Genomic DNA, 18,112 nt, shown 5'->3' on the forward strand with positions numbered 1-18,112 from the left:
TTCATTAATGCTGGTGCTCTAAGACTTTCATGAAAACAAGATTCACTATTATCCGAAAAACCACACCCTTTAAATACTAAAAAAATGAGTGCATTGTATATAGTCTACTTTTACTTGTTTCAGTTGCTTCATGTTGAGTAGCAAACAAAAGTTATTTTATACACAAATAAAAAGCTTCAACGTTGAGTAGAATCGACAACAGACTCAACAGGTTCAAATGTTTTGAAAATTTGTTACCCAAAACAATAAGTAAGTGGATAACAATGATCCAACTATGAAACCGTAGATTCAATGGCCCTCGTTATTGCTCTTACCTGATCTCCAAGAAAGAGTCGATACCGCTCGGCTCACGTTTCCTTCTCTTGGGTATGGCCGGTGGTTCAGGAAAAGCACCACCACGGCGCAGTCATCAGCTTTAGAGGCTGGAAACTTTGTTCTCCATGACCGAGCGGCTCTCTGAACCAGCGTCTCTGCTGCTATTGACCGGTCCTTACATGCACCTACAATCTTCACCACTTCTTCGTTTGACAGCACATCCCAAATCTGTTCATCAAACATATATGTATATTCTTTTTTAAGAGATTATTATGTTTCCATTAAGAAGACTGAAAACTCTCGTACAAGTTGTTAATACCCACCCCATCGGTGGCTAGAACCACAAACTCGTCATCTCTGCTGACTTTTCTGCAAAAGACCTCAGGGATGCAGAGAAGTCCATAGTCTTTGAGGCAGAAATCACCAAAAGCCCTCGACATTGCAAGTCCAGGGCAATCATCATCAGGCATCCACACTCTGTGTACATCAGGTTCCTCTTCCATAGCAAACACCCTTCCTTTGCATGATACTATCCTCTCTGCTTCCCCTGTTTTTTTTTAGATAAATATTAAAAATACGGAAACTAAAAGAAAGGCAAACTTCTTCTCTTTATATGTTCACCTCAAAGTTTAATACTTGTACTCTACAGGAGGGTATTACTTAGTCAAGAGTTTAAAGGAAGAGGAGTGAGGAGAAGATACTGACGTTGAACACAGGGTTTCAGATCAACCGTGAGTTGGACAGCTTTGAGACTGCTCTTGCCTCCACGGGTGCCAAGAACGGCTCGTGAATCTCCCAAGTTTGCGATCACCAAGCAGTCACCCTGCAAATGTTTTTGACGAAAAAACCTTTGAAAAAATGAAATGTACTATATAAAGAAGAACCCACCCATTTAGCTCAAGAGATTTTTACTTGTTTAAGGACGGTAACAGCAGTTGTGCCGCTGCAAAAACTATCATAAGGAGAGTCAAGACCAAGTTCGCTGTCTATTCGCTTGAAGAATGTAACTAGAACTTCCTCGAGCTCACGGAAGAGTCCCTCCTCCTGACGACTCTGTGAACTAATATTTGAAGCTTTGATTCTCGAATGGACCCTTGAAGGTAGACTGTCACATACATGACGAGAGATCTTGTGACCCATTGGGCCGTGGCCGTCAAATACACCGCAAAAGATCATATCCTCCTCCTCACCAAAGTTCTGAAACAACAAAAAAGTTTTAGATTTTTTTGATCATATTGCCTGCCATAAGGGGACAAAAAATGTAAAATTAAAACTGTTACCTACCTCCCAGACTGTCATGGCGTCTTGATTGATCCCCTTTTTCCCTTGTTTGATAGCCATGGAGACATGTTTAGATGATCCGCGAGACCTTATAATGGCACCATCATTTGTGTCTCTAACCTCAGCCTCCCTATCTCTATGTTCATTACTATCTTCCGTGCCATTTTCCACAGTTATCCCTGTGCCCTTGCTACAACAGACCCCCATTACCCAGCAACAAAACAAGAAAATTTACCAATATATAAGAAATATGGGCCAAAACGTCTGGAAATGCAGTTGGGGTTAGGTCATGTGGAAAAAGAAAGGAAAACAGGGTAGAAGAATTGAACAGTTGCATAGAAATAAAATATTCATGCGGACGCCTTGCAGTGGGAAGAAGTCGAAGGGACAAGCATGAAAGAAAGAAAGAAAGAAAGAAAGCTTATGAGAAGAATGATTGTAATAATACAGAATGGCATTTGCTGATTTGCCTCTTTGTTGAAAGCTCAAATCGAAAATATAATGGCAAGGAAGGTCAAATGAGGTTTTCTCAGACTCAGATGAACAACAACAACAACAAGAACAAAAAAAAACCGTAAAGAGAGGGAGACAAAGATATGTTTGTTATCTTCTTTCTTTGTCTAAAAATAGATGGAAATCATCCAAAATTGGAGATTAAAAAAAAAAAAAACCTGGATCGGTAGAGTTTCTTCCTTTGGCTGTTAATTTACAATCAAACTTGTTGCATCTGTGTGTCTTAAATCTCTGTGCACCAGTAAAAGTCCATCACTCGTGGATCGGACGATAAACTCTCTATCAAGGTTGACATTTGGGGGTGCAGGGGTCGAAGGCCCCGCGGTACGGTATGCCTTTTTGGGTTTAGAAAAATTTTCCTTTTCTAGATAAGTATGTATTCCTAAAAGATAAAGGAAATCGGGTTTTGAAACTGCTATAAATATGGGTCTAAGGGTTTGTAAGATTATTCATTCAAACAATAATAAGAAACCCCAAACGGGTATTTGCCTCAATACGTTTTGTTTTCCTTCTTTCTTTCACCCATTAATTTAATAGTCAAATCAAAATCTTTAATCGTCTGATAGATGAGATTGATTGATTTCTATGGATTTTGCTAATCCAGTTCTTCTTTCAGTGGACCAACTTCTTAACTGACTATTTATTAAATTAAATCAATAAAATGTACACAAATTTTAAAGCCTTGTTTAAAAAATAAATAAACATTAATATACTAGAATATTTAAAGGGATAAAACTTAGGGACAAGTTATATACTTTTTTTAGTAAGAGATGTTTTAATCAGGTTGCATTTTAAGGAGTCATCATCATATCGGTGTATGTCTTGCTCTGAGTGACAGTTATTTTGGGGAAAAGCCCGAAAGAAAGAAAGTAGGATGCGGAGTTATTTGGGCTTAGTTACATGGAAAATATAACAGGCCCATAATCATGACGGGACACGTTGTTTGTTTAGGCTAAGGGTTTAGGTGTAGAGAGCTAGCCTCACTCACTCACTCACTCGAGACATGGGTGATGAAGCAGAGGAGAGGTTAGTGTGCAAGCTTAAAGTTGGTATGAGAGTGGGAAGATTCAAGTTGAAACTCCATCTTCGAAACCGATTAATGTCATCATCATGGAAGCTTCATCGATTGTCATTCGTGGTTAGATTCAGAAAGCATCATCTCAGAATCGATTCTGAATCAAAACCCGAATGCGGACGCAAGTCCAGATTGGGAGGATTCATACGGAGTCTTGGCGTCCTCTGGAGGCGGAGAGTAGAAGAGAATGTCGGAGGATCCAAAAAGAAAATGGATGAACAAGGCATCTGGAATGGATCCTTAGGTTTCTCAGCCTCAGCCGTGGGTGTGGCAGCAACGCTCATCATCGTCATCCTCTATTTTCTACTGACAAAATAACATTTTTCTTTTTCAATTCCTTCCTTTTATGTATTATTTAGCCATTAGGATTGTTTTTGCCAGAGTGTAAACAATAATGAAAAGCAAACAACAATTAATTTTATTAATGGGCTCGATCGTGGCCCATTTGTTGTTACGGTTCGATAGCGTTTCCCATCTTCCTTATCCCCTCCTCCCTCGGGGTGTAGGAGAAGTCGAAACATTCTAGAGCTCCGCTCCACTCCCAGTAATGGCGGCGACATGGACTTGTTTTGTAACTTCGTTGTGTATTTCTTCACCTTCTTATAAACCATCGTCGTTGCACGGTCTGTCTTTCCGGAGGCAAGCAGTGACCAGAACGAACAGATTTTTTACCAGTTAAGATCTTAATTGAGAGTGTGTTTTTTTTTTATCTTCTGATTAGAGTCTCTCTGACGGACGGTGATGATTTTGCAGGGATATATGCGCTGTCTAGCAACGACATCAAAGTCGGGACAAGCATAGAAGTCGATGGTGCTCCGTGGCGTGTTCTGGGTATTCCTTCTTTCTTTCTTTCTTCTTCGAAATTGTATGTATGTATGGTCTCGTTTGTGTGATTTTAAGGAATTGGTTTTATGGACAGAGTTTCTGCATGTGAAGCCAGGCAAAGGTGCTGCTTTTGTCAGAACCAAAATCAGGAACTACGTCAATGGTAGCACAGTCGAGAGAACCTTTCGTGCTGGGATTACTGTAAGTGAAGATAACCTCCTCCTCCTCTTCCCTTATCTTCGCTCTTATCTTCCTCATTTGATTTATTTCAGATAGAAGAGGCCAATGTCTCCAAGGAGACTAAGCAATTCACTTATAAAGACGGCTCTCAGTTTGTTTTCATGGACTTGGTATAATATATATAATTTGATTAGCTGCTGTTTTTGTCCCTGGCTATTTGAACCCCTTCTTTTCTTTCTTTCTTTCTTTGTTTGTTGTTGTGCAGAGCAGTTATGAGGAAACACGTTTAAACGAGGCTGATATGGGCGACAAGACCAAATGGCTTAAAGAGGGAATGGACTGCAATTTGCTCTACTGGAAGGACAAGGTAATATCTACTTTTCTCACCACTGACTGAGGAGGAGGACCTTGTTCATCATCTCTTTCTCTCTCTTCCAGGTCATCGATTTTGAACTTCCCATTACAGTTCAGCTTAAAATAGTTGACGTTGATCCTGGTCTCCGAGGTGACACTGCACAAGGTACGTATATGATAACATTCTCTTGTGGATGGTTGGTCCACAGTAAACTAACCTCAAGGGAGTGGTGGATGCAGGTGGAACTAAACCTGCCACACTCGAGACTGGTGCAGTTGTCAATGTACCCCTCTTTGTCAATGTTGGTGAAGATATTATGGTGGACACGAGAACCGGTACGTACATGAGCCGGGTCTGACACTTCTTCCCTATTGCTAACGACTAAGGAATGTGATATTTAATGAGCGGTTTTGCTTAGACTACTCTGATTAGTTGAGTGAACGCCCAGAATTGCTACTATTGGTTTCCCTAATAATGATTCTGTATTATTTTAAGATACATACGTTTCTCCGGGCCACCGTGTTTGAGTGTGCGCACTGAGTGACGAATGAATTAAGTGAATTTAAATTAGGTGACAAAACGTATAATTAAAACTGAATGTGTAAGCTTTTTGGGAGTACATATATGGTAACGATATAGTGTGTGAATTGAGTGAAGACTGTTCTTACAACTCAAGCTGAGAAGGCTGAGTGTTGGGATGGTTATCAAGAGGCATGTATTGCGCCATTATCGCTCTTATCTCTGAGTCCATGTACGTCTGAGCACATGATTAATTAATAGTTAAGAAAACCCCACAATCAAAGTCCAGCCAAAATATTGAACAAGTATTGTCTTTGAGAAGCAGACCCGGATTCTGTATTTGTAATCAGTGCAAACTCCCAAAGCAGCTGCTCCCAGTCCCATTATTATTATCCATATCACTCCCCATCTTACATCTCCTCTTGCATCCTTACCTGTGTCGTCAGTTACAATGCAGTTTATACTCTCTTTTTTTTTTTATCTAGATGGATCGATCGACTATTGTTTCCAATAATAAAACGATGAATGATGTGTAAAATATACTTATGCAAATGTCCTGCTCTCTGATGTAAAGCGGAAGCGCATCATAGCTTCCCCATGTGTTCTTGCATTTGCAGCCGCGACACTGGCACACTGTTTTCTCTTCACACTAGTTAACATCTGCGTTGTAAACCTCAACAAGTTAATTTTTTTTTTCAATCTCAAGCTCTAACTATAATATTTCATAGGTATAATACCTGTGCAGTTTTTGAGCCCATCACCGCTGAATCCAGGTGGACATTTGCAGCCTTTCAAATGATCATCCAGACAACAACAAAAAAAGCAAGGAAAGAACGATAAGTCATGTTTATATATAAAGAGAGGTTCTGTCATGTCAAAACAGAGGATGGAAGTCAGTTAGTTAGCTGGAGTATGTCATCATATTACACGGCAAGCCGAATATGCATGTTCTTCCCATTTGAGTATGTTTCCAGCATCCTCCATTGTTTATTACACAGTGCAATGCCCCCTGACGCTGCCTTATCCAAAATTTAAACATGTAAAAAGAAAATTCATCATTTATGAATCATAACATGCATATAGTAATTGAGCTTCTGTTTTTTCATTCCTTCACAATGTGTGTAACCGTCCCCCAAAAACTTGACACCTTGAACAATGGGACATCGACACACTCTTCCTCTGAAAGTGTCCTGCAACACTTCAACATTGATGCTCCTTTTAATGAAAGTTGTGTAACATAACATTCTAGCAAAAACAAGAATGGTTTTTTTTTTCTTCTTTTTAAGATCTGACGCACCCTGCAAGCTGTAATATTGGTTCTCTTATCAACCCAACAACCTCCATTGTTTTGTAAACACTCATTGGTTTCTATATCTGCCCAAACAAAGAATCCAGAATATGACGTTAGAAAGTAGTATTGGATATATATATATCACTATTTGCCTCTCTTTGATGTTATTTCTTTCTCCTTTATCTCTAGAAACTTTAACGAGGAAGCTGACTCGGTGGCTAAATCAGCTCTCTCTTTGATTTATCAAAAGCTAGAGAAGTTGGGGATCGTTGCCCGTGACACCATTGGAAGGTACTACTGCATGGGGCTGAAGCGAGCCAACGAGATCATAGGGACCACCACCGAGGAGCTTGTCCTTAAGGCCAAACAGGGCGTCACCCCTTCTTGAACTCTTACTACCTTCTCTTCCCTTCTTTAACATTTGTCCTCTACTCATTTCACTAAAACTCTAAGTGACAAATGTTTTGTCGGTTGTTTACAACAAATCAATTCACCGAAAATAATTGTCTGATATGAACGCATGCAACATACAATATTGAACTATATTGATACGGGGCAAGCCTGAAGAATTTTTAAGGAAGACCTACAAAATGCCTCTATTCCCAGCTATCGTTGTCAGGTTGCCACTTTCTTTCTATTAATTTTCTTTTCACATCGGTGCTTCGAGAAGCTCTTTACCCTGTGGCTTGTCAGTTTACAGAAAGAGAGAAGAAAGAGGTCTTTCTCAACTCAAGCTTTGTCTTTTCAATCCATCAGCCTTACCCTTGTGAGGCATTTTGAGAGATCCAATCTTCGACCCCTTATCATTGGACGTGCTTTTGTTGCAGATAGAGGTTGTCTAAATAGTGTCTGATGGATCAAGTGGAAATAAGATAAGTTTAAGTACCCTGAGGGAAGTTAGAGGCAGAGAAAGCCGAGAAACGAAAACAACATACAGAAGCATCATGAACTTGAACTAATCATATATATATAATCAACTTTGTTAGCTTCAGAGGAATCAAGTTGGGTTCGTCCAGGACAGACTACTATGCGAGAACGTTTTGTTAGCTTCAGAACTGGTCAAAGATTTTAATGATCAGGGTCCGACAACAAGAGGTTGCCTAAAAATTGATATTTCAAAGGCCTATGATAATCTTAGTTGGGACTTCCTCTTCAAGGTGATGCGGGCAGTGGAGATGCCAACCACCTTCATCGATTGGATCAAGGAGTGTGTTACGACACCTTCGTATAGCATAGCAATAAATGGAGAACTGCAAGGGTTTTTTCAGGGAAAGAAAGGTCTGAGGCAAGGCGATCCCATCTCTTCTCTTTTGTTTGTGATAGCGATGGATGTGCTGTCCAAATTATTGGATAAAGGGGCAAGGGATGGTCGGTTTGGCATTCATCCTGAATGTGAAGCACCTCTGATAACGCATCTAAGCTTCGCTGATGATGTGTTAATCTTCTTTGATGGTTCTGCGGAGTCGCTACGTGGAATTCTGCAAATCTTAGAGGAGTTTCGTCTGATATCCGGTCTGAGGATAAATAGTCAGAAATCAGAATTATTGTTGGACGGTGGCAGCTCAAGTAGATGTCGAGATCTAGCAACCGAGATGGGTATTGCCCAAGGAGCTCTTCCCCTACGGTACCTGGGGGTTCCCCTTTCTCCCAAGAAAATGACTCGCTCAGATTTCCAGCCTTTGTTGGATAAGATTGCAGCTAGGTTCAATTCTTGGACAGTCAAACATCTGTCTTTTGCAGGGAGGTTTCAGTTGATCCAAGCAGTCATCTATTCCACCATCTCATTTTGGGCATCAATGTTTATCATTCCCAATGAATGTGTGAGGATATTGGAGCGTATGTGTGGAGCCTTTTTATGGAATGGGGCTCCTAATTCAGCTAGGGGAGCTAAGGTAGCTTGGGAGTCAGTTTGCACTCCTAAAGAAGCAGGAGGGTTAGGCTTGAGGAGACTGGCCGATTGGAACAGAGTGCTTGGTCTGAAACTCATTTGGCTCATCTTTGCTGCTGGAGGTTCCCTGTGGGTCTCATGGGTGCGAAGACACTTAATAGGAAGAGAGAATTTCTGGCTGTTAGATCCCTCCAGAAGGGGGAGCTGGATTTGGAGAGCTATTTGTAAGCTCCGGCCTTTGGCAAGACCGATGGTACATTGCGAAGTGGGTTCTGGTAATACAGCTAGCTTTTGGCACGATAATTGGACGTCTCTTGGTCCGCTGATAGAGTTGGTGGGAGATAGAGGACCTCTGGTCACTGGGCTACATTTTGATGCGGTGGTGGCAGATGCGTTAACCAGTGAGGGGTGGTGGCTGGATCGAAGTAGAAGCAGGAATCCGATAATCCTATTATTGAAGAACTGTCTGCCAAGTGCACAGGAGCTCATCGATTCTGAGGCAGATGATAGATATGTCTGGTTTCCAGAGGCTGGGCGTGGAACAGGCAATTTCTCAATTGGCGATACATGGAGAGCACTTCATCCGTATCCAATAGAAGTGTTTTGGCACAAAGTGGTGTGGTTCCAAGGTAGAATACCGAAGCATGCGTTCCTAACTTGGGTGGCTGCACGGGACAGAATGGTTACAAGAGATCGCCTTATTGGTTGGGGATTGTCGGTTCCGTCAAACTGTGTACTATGCGCAGGTAATGATGAGAACCGGCAGCACCTGTTTTTCGATTGCTCCTTTAGTAATCAGATTTGGATGTTCTTTATTTCTCGGATGCAGCTTACTCCTCCACAGGGGTTTGATGAAGTGTTGAGATGGCTGAAAGATCCATCAAGAGACAAGAATGTGATCCTGATTATTAGACTCATTCACCAAGCTGTAGTCTACTTGGTTTGGAAAGAGAGAAACAAGCGTATTCACACAGCTGAGGTGAAGCCAGCAGGGACTCTGATTGCAGAAATTCAGCAGACTGTTAAGCTCCGTTTAGATCCGTTGGCTCGCAGACAGTTAACTCCAGCAGGACAGGACTCTGTGCTTGCTACTTGGATGTCCTTCTTCTCAGTCTAAAGTGTTTGAAGTGTTGTGCAGGGAGTAGATGTGGATTGGAAGATGAAGGGGATCTCTTTTCTTTATTTGGATTAGTAGAATTGTAGGCGCTAGCCAGGCCAGGGTATATATGTTTTGGGCTTGACTTTTTTGTAATGCGTCTGATATGAATGAATAAAAGAATTTATTAAAAAAAAAAAAAAAAAAAAAAAACTTTGTTTGTAACTTTTAATACCCTTGTTTAATTGTTTGTATACTGACTGAAACTGATCAATAAAAGGTCAACGCTTTTTATTACCTTTGGCGCCGCATGACGGTGTTGTTTTGTGTCTTATTGCTTTGTTGATTTTAATAAGTAATAAACGATGCCGTTTACATAGAATGATCAACGTTATCCAAAGCAACGGCTAATTCTGTTTCAGTTAAAAGATTGTCGAAGATCTTCTTTATAACTTCTCTTCCTTCTCTTTCAAAATTTGAATTACTCTTATTTTCTGATCTTTGAGAAACCGGAGAGAGAGGAAAAATAATAAGAACAAGAAAAGAGGGGGAGAGAGGATTAATTGAGAGAGGATCCGTTTCTCCTTATCTTGACCATTCCCACGAGTGAAATGGTTGACTTGTCCTGCAAATCACACACGAATGGGTTACTAAAATATATTACATAAGAAAGAAGGAAAGATCCCAAAAAAGATCGTAGTAGGCTAAGATACATTACACACTTTATCATCATCAACAACCAATCCTTCACAGAGAGCGTCTTGTTCCGGTACAAATGTAATCTTATCCTCTTCCCACTCCTCTTCAAGATAAGGAGCACCGTACTGCTCTCCATTATTAGGCCCTGCACCGCTTTTCTGGAATATCCTACATAGCACAATGTTAGACAAAGAGAATATTCCTATTCTTGTTAATGTTGTACTCCTATATTCGTGGGCATAATCTCGCATATCTCTGAACAGTTTTGTGTATATAAACTGATGTAAATCTTCATATGAATCCAAGGGAAATATTTCCACTTTCATGGTATCAGAGGGTTCATCGTTCCTGAACCTCTAAATTTTCTCTCGATCTATATTCTCATCATTCTCTTCTCCTCTACGTCTCTTTCTCTCTTTCAATCTCTAAATGGCTGCTCATCCTCCTACTCTTCTCGATCGTGCGTATGGTGTGAATAACATCAAATCACACATCCCTATCATCTTGGACAACAATGATCACAACTACGATGCCTGGCGGGAGCTTCTCCTCACGCACTGTCAAAGCTTCGAAGTTGCGGGTCATCTTGACGGCACCCTTCTTCCGACTGATGACAATGATCAGCTATGGATCAAACGTGACGGGTTAGTCAAGTTATGGCTTTACGGAACCATTTCCAAGGATCTCTTCCGTAGCGTGTTCAAAACTGGAGGAACATCTCGGGAGATCTGGACTCGCATCGAGAATTACTTTAGAGACAACAAGGAAGCACGGGCCATTCGACTTGATCATGAACTTCGCAACAAAACGATCGGTGACCTGACTATTCATGCTTACCGTCAGGACCTCAAGTCTATCTCAGAATTGCTGGCGAATGTCGAGTCCCCAGTCTCCGAAAGAACACTTGTCACCTACATGATCAATGGCTTGAGTGCTAAGTTTGACAACATTATCAATGTCATAATGCATCGTCAGCCTTTCCCTACCTTCGAGCAAGCTCGGTCCATGCTCATCTTGGAAGAAGAACGACTCAACAAAGGTGACAAGTCGCCACTTGTGAAGGACTCACCATCATCAGACAAAGTCCTGAATGTTTCAGCTACGTCTCAGCCTCCAGCCACAACTCAACAACCACAACAGCAGCAGCGCTTTTACAACAACAGAGGATCCAAGCGCAACAACAGAGGTCGTGGGCGCAACTACAACAACAACCAACGACCAATGTATAACCAGTGGGGCGTACCGTTTTGGCCAAATGCTTATTCCTTTTGGGGAAATCAGCAACAGGCCCCATGGGGACAACAACAGTTCAACAACCAGGGCATTCTTGGCCCACGTCCCAGTCAACAGGCGCATCAAGTTCAGACTCAAGGCCAGTTTCCGAGTGCTGCTCCCTTTGTCCCAACAACGGACTTTGCATCGGCGTTCAACACTATGACGCTAACGGATCCTACTGATCATCAATGGTATATGGACTCTGGAGCTACGGCTCACCTGACCAACAATCCAGGTAATCTAAAGTCTATTCTTAATACTGGCACCAAACAAACTGTCAAAGTCGCCAACGGGGACATTATTCCTATTACCAAAACGGGTTGTTTCTCTTTTTCTTCATATTCTAGACCTCTTCATCTTTCCTCAGTTTTAATAACCCCTTCTATAATCAAAAATCTTGTTTCTGTTCGTAAATTTACTAGAGACAATTCTTGTTCCATTGAGTTTGATCCTTTTGGTTTTTCTGTGAAGGACCTTCGAACTCAACGGACAATTCTCCGCAGTGACAGCACGGGTGATCTTTACCCTCTCTTTCCAGCTACAAATAAGCTCAGCTCTGGGCACTCTGCTTTTCTTTCAACTTCTTCAAACACATGGCATCGTCGCCTTGCTCATTTGAGCAACCAAACTCTATCTTCTTTGTTATCTTCTAAACTTTTGCTTTGTAATAAACATGATCTTTCTAATGATTGCGATGCATGTCAACTTGGAAAACAAATAAAGCTCCCGTTTTCTTCCTCTGAATCGTCTGTCACTGCTCCATTTGAAATAGTTCACTCTGACTTATGGACATCCCCTGTTCAAAGTCTAGGTGGCATAAAATATTACATCCTGTTCTTAGATCAGTACAGTCATTTCTTATGGGTCTATCCCTTGCGTTCCAAGGCAGAAGTGTTTTCAAAATTCCAACTCTTTTTTAACTATGTCGAAACACACTTCAAAACGAAAGTTCGATCCTTGCAATGCGATAATGGAACTGAGTATAACAACTCTATGTTTCACAATTTCTTTGCTCAACAAGAAATCACCTTCCGCTTCTCTTGTCCCTACACGTCCCAACAAAATGGACGGAGTGAACGTATGATCCGAACTATAAACAATTCAGTTCGTACTCTTCTCTTTCAAGCAAATCTTCCTTCAAGCTTTTGGGTAGAAGCTCTTCACGCTACTGTCCATACTCTCAATCTCCTGCCATCAAAATCTATCAAAAATCAAGTCCCTTATTCTGTGCTTTTCAAAAAGCCAGTTTCTTATTCTCATCTCAGAGTTTTTGGCTGCCTCTGCTACCCAAATCAAAACCATGCTAACTCTCCTAAACTCTCTCCACGATCATCTAAATGCATCCTCCTTGGATATCCCAACTTCCATCGGGGTTATAGATGCTTCGATCTTGAGTCCAAAAAGATCATCATCTCTCGTCATGTCACGTTTGATGAATCTAACTTCCCATATAACGACTCTATAAGGCAAAAAGAGTCTACATACGACTTTCTCAATGATGATACAGATGACTCGCCTTTTCTTCAGAGTATCCGTACATCCCCACCTGTGATTGCGACTCCACAGGCTGTAGCTTCATCATCGAATCAGTCAACTCAAACTGTACCCGCAGTCACTGAGGCACCAAGACATTCGATGACAACAAGATCACGGCATGGTATTCATAAACCAAAACATGTTATTTCTCTCCTCACTGAAACCAAATCACCCCTTCCAAAAAGCTACAAACAAGCCCTCAATGACCCCAATTGGACACCGTCTATGACGTGTGAGTATGATGCCATTATTAAGAGTGGCACTTATGATTTGGTACCTCGACCAAAGAACACTAATATCATTCGTTGTCTTTGGTTATACAAGCACAAATATGATGCACAGGGGAACTTCAAATGTCACAAGTCCAGGCTTGTAGCCAATGGCAAGTCACAGGAAGAAGGTATTGATTACACTGAGACATTCAGTCCAGTTGTGAAACCCGCCACTATAAGAAGTGTACTTCATGTTGCGCTTGCACACAATTGGCCAGTTCAACAATTGGATGTCCAAAACGCCTTTCTACATGGCAATCTCGACGAGACAGTGTACATGTTTCAGCCCCCTGGGTTTGTAGATGAGACCAAACCTGACTATGTTTGCAAACTCAATCGCTCCATCTATGGCCTAAAGCAAGCTCCACGTGCTTGGAATGCACGTTTTGTCAACTTTATCACTACTCACGGGTTTACGCAAAGCAAAAGCGATGCATCTTTGTTTGTTTACAGGAAAGGAACGGACCTTGCTTATCTCCTACTTTATGTCGACGATAACATCCTCACATCATCATCTCCGGCTCTCACCACCAACATCATAGCCGCGATGAAGAAAGAGTTTCCAATGACTGGGGGAGGGCTGATTAACTCCTTCTTAGGAATAGCAGCGATTCACAATGACAAGGGCCTCTTTCTCAATCAAACAAAATATGCAGAGGAGATTCTCATTCGTGCAGGTATGCAAGACTGTAAACCGGTCTCAACCCCTGTGGATCTTAAGTCCAAACTTGCTGAGGCCGTTGGGAAACCAGTTGACGACCCAACGCTTTACAGAAGCTTAGCAGGGGCTTTACAGTATTTGACGTTTACTCGGCCAGACATTGCATATGCTGTTCAACAAATATGTTTATTCATGCATGATCCAAGAGACCTTCATTTACAAGCTCTAAGGCGCATTCTACGCTACATACAAGGTACCAAAGACAAAGGTTTACAACTTTTAAAGAATCAGAAGCTAACATTGACAGCCTACTCCGACGCGGATTGGGCTGGCTGTCCTTCGACACGTCGCTCCACTTCTGGCTTCTGTGTCTTCTTGGGAGATAATCTTCTGTCTTGGTCAGCTAAGCGACAACCTACGGTCTCACGTTCCAGTGCGGAAGCCGAGTACAAAGGTGTAGCTAATGCAGTCGCAGAAACTTGTTGGCTACGCAATCTCCTCCTCGAGATGCACTGCCCTCTCACCCGCGCCACTATCGTGTATTGTGACAACATCAGTGCAGTCTATCTCTCGTCAAACCCTGTTCAACATCAACGTACAAAGCACATTGAGATAGACATACATTTTGTGCGAGAAAAAGTTCAAATGGGCCATGTCAAAGTCTTTCACATACCGGCGTCTTCTCAGTATGCCGATATCTTCACAAAGGGCCTACCTACTTCGTTATTCACAAGCTTTCGATCCAGCCTTGGCGTCTCGCAGCTCGACGCTCAGACTGAGGGAGGGTGTTAGACAAAGAGAATATTCCTATTCTTGTTAATGTTGTACTCCTATATTCGTGGGCATAATCTCGCATATCTCTGAACAGTTTTGTGTATATAAACTGATGTAAATCTTCATATGAATCCAAGGGAAATATTTCCACTTTCACACAAACGCATCCTACACTATTTGTAACTCAACAAAGTCGATAAATTTTATCCATTGGCATAAAGAAACTAATTTTCAAATTAAAAAGAAAAAAAAAAAAAGAGAGCAGACAGAAGAAACCCCAATTGATGTTACTTGTGGCACACCAGCAATCTTCAACTCGTCATCAGTAAGGCGATTCTCACTTATGCATAACCTAGTTGGTTCATTCACCACGAGGAGCTCGATCCCTGTGATAAACAAAAGGGTCTTCTTCATCCACACGGCCCTCGAACCATTATAATCCCCAAAACAAACTCAAAATCAATCAAATCAAAACAAGATCATTGTAACCAATTCGAGGGAGAATTAATAAAGAAAAAAATAACCTGGAAGATCCGAGGGCTCGGATTTGTGACGGAGATAGCGTCGAACTTAAAAGGGTTTGGTAGCGAACGAGCTCCTCGTCCTTCGGGTGGAAACGGAACCCAGGAGCGAGCCACGTCACCGAGCAGCGACCCATCATTTGTACTTTGGGCCACATCATAAACAGAGAGTAAGGCCCACGAAAGTTAATTCCTTTATGCATAAATTATTAATTAACTCTTAGAGCATCCACAATGGGATCTCTTAAGGGAATCCTTAGAGGGTGTGGAGCCCACTTTCTTAGAGTTTGTGCAAAAAAAAATTCTTAAAATCCTTTAATAAGGATTGATCCTTACACTGTTCACGGGTCCCATTGACTACGTGGCGGTCCGTGAATGGTCATTTTTAAAAAAAAAAAAAAAAAAATCCAAAATATCCAAGATTAATCTGAAATGCCCTTGTGCTAAGGACTCCAATGAGTCTCACCATTGCGGATGGTCTTATGATCACCGAATATAGTTCAATAACGGTTAACAAAAAAACGGTAATATTTATTGTTTCAGTTCAAGTTCGAAATCTATAAATTAACGCTCCCGTCCGATGAAATAAGATCTCGTTAACGAATCCATAAATCATCCTCATCCTCATCATCTTCTCACCCAAAGCGGCTTCTTCTTCTTGTTCTTTTTCTTGTTCTTCTTCGTTTCACCTCCAGTACCCTTCTCCTCTGTTCGGCGTCAGCAACGTCTCCAGTTCAGGTCATCTCTGCCTCCTTCTATTCAAAGCATCTTCGCTAGCCACGGTTCTATATCCATCTTTACTTTGCTTAAATTTCTCCAGTCATATTTTATGATTTGCGTAATTGATTCGTTACTGTTGAAACCTTACATATACGCAGAGATCGTGACCAAGTATATGGGTGTGATTTGGGAGAGTTTTACAAACAAGAAGACGAAAGTACCGTCCAGGTAAAGTCTCCAGTAATCTGTTTCTGATTTATTACTGATTTGGGAGGGCTTAATATCTTCTTCTTTAAATCTGTTACTGACTTATTACATAATCTTTGATTTGATGAATTTTTTTTTATCATCAACAGAACCCACGAGATTGCCCGGAGACGATGGTCGTGGCGGCCGGGTTCGACCCGTTAAAGGAAAAGAGAGATCGAGATGTTCCTTGCGTGAGGCTCCAACAGATTAAGGACTTCCACTAAGATTTCTCAAGGTTAGTGCTTTCTTTTTCTCCAAGTTTATGTTTTGTAGCGAGAGTTGCGAATTTTTAGTGATGATCGCATTTGGAAGATAGGCTTTACTGCTGGTTCGTACTTGTATTACTGAAATAGCTAGAGACTTTAAAAATATATATATTTATACACATAAATTTTAAATCACTTTTTTTTTGTACAAATCCTTCGTTTTATGTATAATTTCTCAAAAAAAAATTAAAGGAGAAATTCTATATCACCTTTTTGATAATGAATTTTAAAAAATAATTTGTCATTTATGATCATTTAGTTCTTTTTTATCAAATTTTGTTTTCTATTAGTATTATAATGTTTTCTAAAAGTCCAAGTTTTTGTTGTTTTATCAAAATATTTTCTTGTACAAGTCCTTTTGTTTTAAGTATAACTTTCTAAAAAACTTTAAAGGTATATGAGATAAGGAGTATTATAGAATATAATTATTATAAATTTTTAAGGGTTTCATAGATTATAGTATTATAGATTACGGATTAGGTTATATGCGATAAGAGGTATTATAGATAAAAGGTATTTTGAGAATAGGGGTATATGTAATTAAGGGGGTATATGAGAATAAAGAGTATTTGAGATTAGGGGAAATTGAGATTAAAGGGGTATAAGAGAATATGAGATATATGAGAATAAGAGGTGTTGATAAAGGATATTTTGAAATTAGAGGTATATGAGAATAAAGGGTATATGAAAATAAGGCTATTTGAGATTATGGGCATTTGAGAATAAGGACATTTGAGAATAAGGGCATTTGAGATTAGGGTTTAGGGTTTAGGGGTATATGAGAATAAAGGGTATGTGAGATTAAAGGGATTAGGGGCATTTGAGATTAGGAGCATTTGAGATTGTGGTTTAGGGTTTAGGGGTATTTGAGAATAAAGGGTATGTGAGATTAAAGGGATATATGAGATTATGGGCATTTGAGAATAAGCGTATTTGAGATTAGGAGCATTTGAGAATAAGGGCATTTGAAATTAGAGGCATTTGAGAATAAGGGTATTTAAGAATAAGGGTATTTAAAATTTTGGGGCATTTGAGATTAGGGGCATTTGAGATTAGGGTTTAGGGGTATATGAGAATAAAGGGTATATGAGAATAAAGGGTATTTGAGATTAAAGGGGTATATGAGATTAGGGATATTTGAGAATAAGGGCATTTGAGATTAGGGGCATTTGAGAATAAGGGCATTTGAGAATAAGTGCATTTGAGAATAAGGGCATTTGAGAATAGGGGTATTTGAGAATAGTGGTGTTTGAGAATAGGGGTATTTGAGAATAAGGGTACTTGAGATTAGGGGCATTTGAGAATAAGGGCATTTGAGAATAAGAGCATTTGAGAATAAGGGCATTTCAGAATAGGGATATTTGAGAATAGGGGTGTTTGAGAATAGGGGTATTTGAGAATAGGGGCATTTGAGAATAGGAGCATTTGAGAATAGGGGCATTTGAGAATAGGGTTTAGGGTTTAGGATTTAGGGTTTAGGGTTTAGGGTTAAGGGCATTTGAGAATAGGGCATTTGAAAATAGGGGTATTTGAGAATAAGGGTATTTGAGTTTAGGGGCATTTGAGAATAAGGGCATTTGAGAATAAGGGCATTTGAGAATAAGGGCATTTGAGAATAGGGGCATTTGAGAATAGGGGCATTTGAGAATAGGGGCATTTGAGAATAGGGGCATTTGAGAATAGGGGCATTTGAGAATAGGGGCATTTGAGAATAGGGGCATTTGAGAATAGGGGCATTTGAGAATAGGGGCATTTGAGAATAGGGGCATTTGAGAATAGGGTTTAGGGTTTAGGGTTTAGG

The 18,112-nt window shown here is 40.6% G+C and overlaps 3 protein-coding genes across 9 annotated transcripts; 1 reads left to right on the forward strand and 2 right to left on the reverse strand.

Annotated features, from left to right (window-relative positions):
* Nucleotides 1-68: 68 nt before the first annotated feature.
* On the reverse strand, nucleotides 69-3,103 carry LOC103847513 (probable protein phosphatase 2C 65). 2 transcript variants are annotated; one of them, XM_009124610.3, is made up of 6 exons: nucleotides 2,268-3,103; nucleotides 1,600-1,786; nucleotides 1,228-1,512; nucleotides 1,021-1,138; nucleotides 639-862; nucleotides 69-543 (listed from the first exon to the last, which is right to left on the reverse strand). In XM_009124610.3, the coding sequence occupies exons 2-6, from the start codon at nucleotides 1,654-1,656 to the stop codon at nucleotides 289-291; spliced, it is 939 nt and encodes a 312-aa protein (XP_009122858.1). In that variant the 5' UTR covers nucleotides 1,657-1,786; nucleotides 2,268-3,103; the 3' UTR covers nucleotides 69-288. The 2 variants fall into 2 exon arrangements, with proteins under 2 accessions (XP_009122858.1, XP_009122857.1); XM_009124609.3 differs by having other exon boundaries at nucleotides 1,600-3,103.
* A 494-nt stretch (nucleotides 3,104-3,597) lies between these two features.
* LOC103847515 (elongation factor P) lies at nucleotides 3,598-5,137 on the forward strand. Its single transcript, XM_009124611.3, has 7 exons — nucleotides 3,598-3,858; nucleotides 3,938-4,015; nucleotides 4,104-4,210; nucleotides 4,282-4,359; nucleotides 4,455-4,556; nucleotides 4,628-4,709; nucleotides 4,784-5,137. The coding sequence occupies exons 1-7, from the start codon at nucleotides 3,732-3,734 to the stop codon at nucleotides 4,900-4,902; spliced, it is 693 nt and encodes a 230-aa protein (XP_009122859.1). The 5' UTR covers nucleotides 3,598-3,731; the 3' UTR covers nucleotides 4,903-5,137.
* Nucleotides 4,913-16,124, reverse strand: LOC103847514 (NAC domain-containing protein 78). 6 transcript variants are annotated; one of them, XR_004452394.1, is made up of 8 exons: nucleotides 15,080-16,121; nucleotides 14,832-14,941; nucleotides 10,061-10,205; nucleotides 9,637-9,963; nucleotides 5,993-7,203; nucleotides 5,801-5,851; nucleotides 5,607-5,723; nucleotides 4,913-5,497 (listed from the first exon to the last, which is right to left on the reverse strand). XR_004452394.1 is itself a non-coding variant. In XM_033281952.1 (4 exons), exons 1-4 carry the CDS (start codon nucleotides 14,967-14,969, stop codon nucleotides 9,898-9,900), a joined length of 369 nt encoding a protein of 122 aa, XP_033137843.1. In that variant the 5' UTR covers nucleotides 14,970-16,098; the 3' UTR covers nucleotides 9,652-9,897. The 6 variants fall into 6 exon arrangements, 1 of the variants encoding a protein (XP_033137843.1); XR_004452391.1 differs by having other exon boundaries at nucleotides 4,913-5,301; nucleotides 5,391-5,497; nucleotides 14,832-16,119; XR_004452392.1 differs by having other exon boundaries at nucleotides 14,823-16,124.
* Between the last annotated feature and the right edge of the window lie 1,988 nt (nucleotides 16,125-18,112).

Source organism: Brassica rapa, chromosome A10 (genome assembly GCF_000309985.2).
Source record: "Brassica rapa cultivar Chiifu-401-42 chromosome A10, CAAS_Brap_v3.01, whole genome shotgun sequence".
Classification (NCBI taxonomy): domain Eukaryota; kingdom Viridiplantae; phylum Streptophyta; class Magnoliopsida; order Brassicales; family Brassicaceae; genus Brassica; species Brassica rapa.

Excerpts from the sequence above, each read along its gene's own strand:
- LOC103847513 (XM_009124609.3), bottom strand. The coding sequence starts at position 1,803 with ATGGGGGTCTGTTGTAGCAAGGGCACAGGGATAACTGTGGAAAATGGC. Across the intron at positions 1,513-1,599 it reads ACGCCATGACAGTCTGGGAG|AACTTTGGTGAGGAGGAGGA; the intron begins GTAGGTAACAGT and ends TTGTTGTTTCAG. Across the intron at positions 1,139-1,227 it reads CTGTTACCGTCCTTAAACAA|GGTGACTGCTTGGTGATCGC; the intron begins GTAAAAATCTCT and ends AAACATTTGCAG.
- LOC103847514 (XM_033281952.1), bottom strand. The coding sequence starts at position 14,969 with ATGAAGAAGACCCTTTTGTTTATCACAGGGATCGAGCTCCTCGTGGTG. Across the intron at positions 9,964-10,060 it reads TGGTTGTTGATGATGATAAA|GACAAGTCAACCATTTCACT; the intron begins GTGTGTAATGTA and ends TGTGATTTGCAG.
- LOC103847515 (XM_009124611.3), top strand. The coding sequence starts at position 3,732 with ATGGCGGCGACATGGACTTGTTTTGTAACTTCGTTGTGTATTTCTTCA. Across the intron at positions 4,557-4,627 it reads TGCTCTACTGGAAGGACAAG|GTCATCGATTTTGAACTTCC; the intron begins GTAATATCTACT and ends TCTCTCTTCCAG. Across the intron at positions 4,710-4,783 it reads CCGAGGTGACACTGCACAAG|GTGGAACTAAACCTGCCACA; the intron begins GTACGTATATGA and ends TGGTGGATGCAG.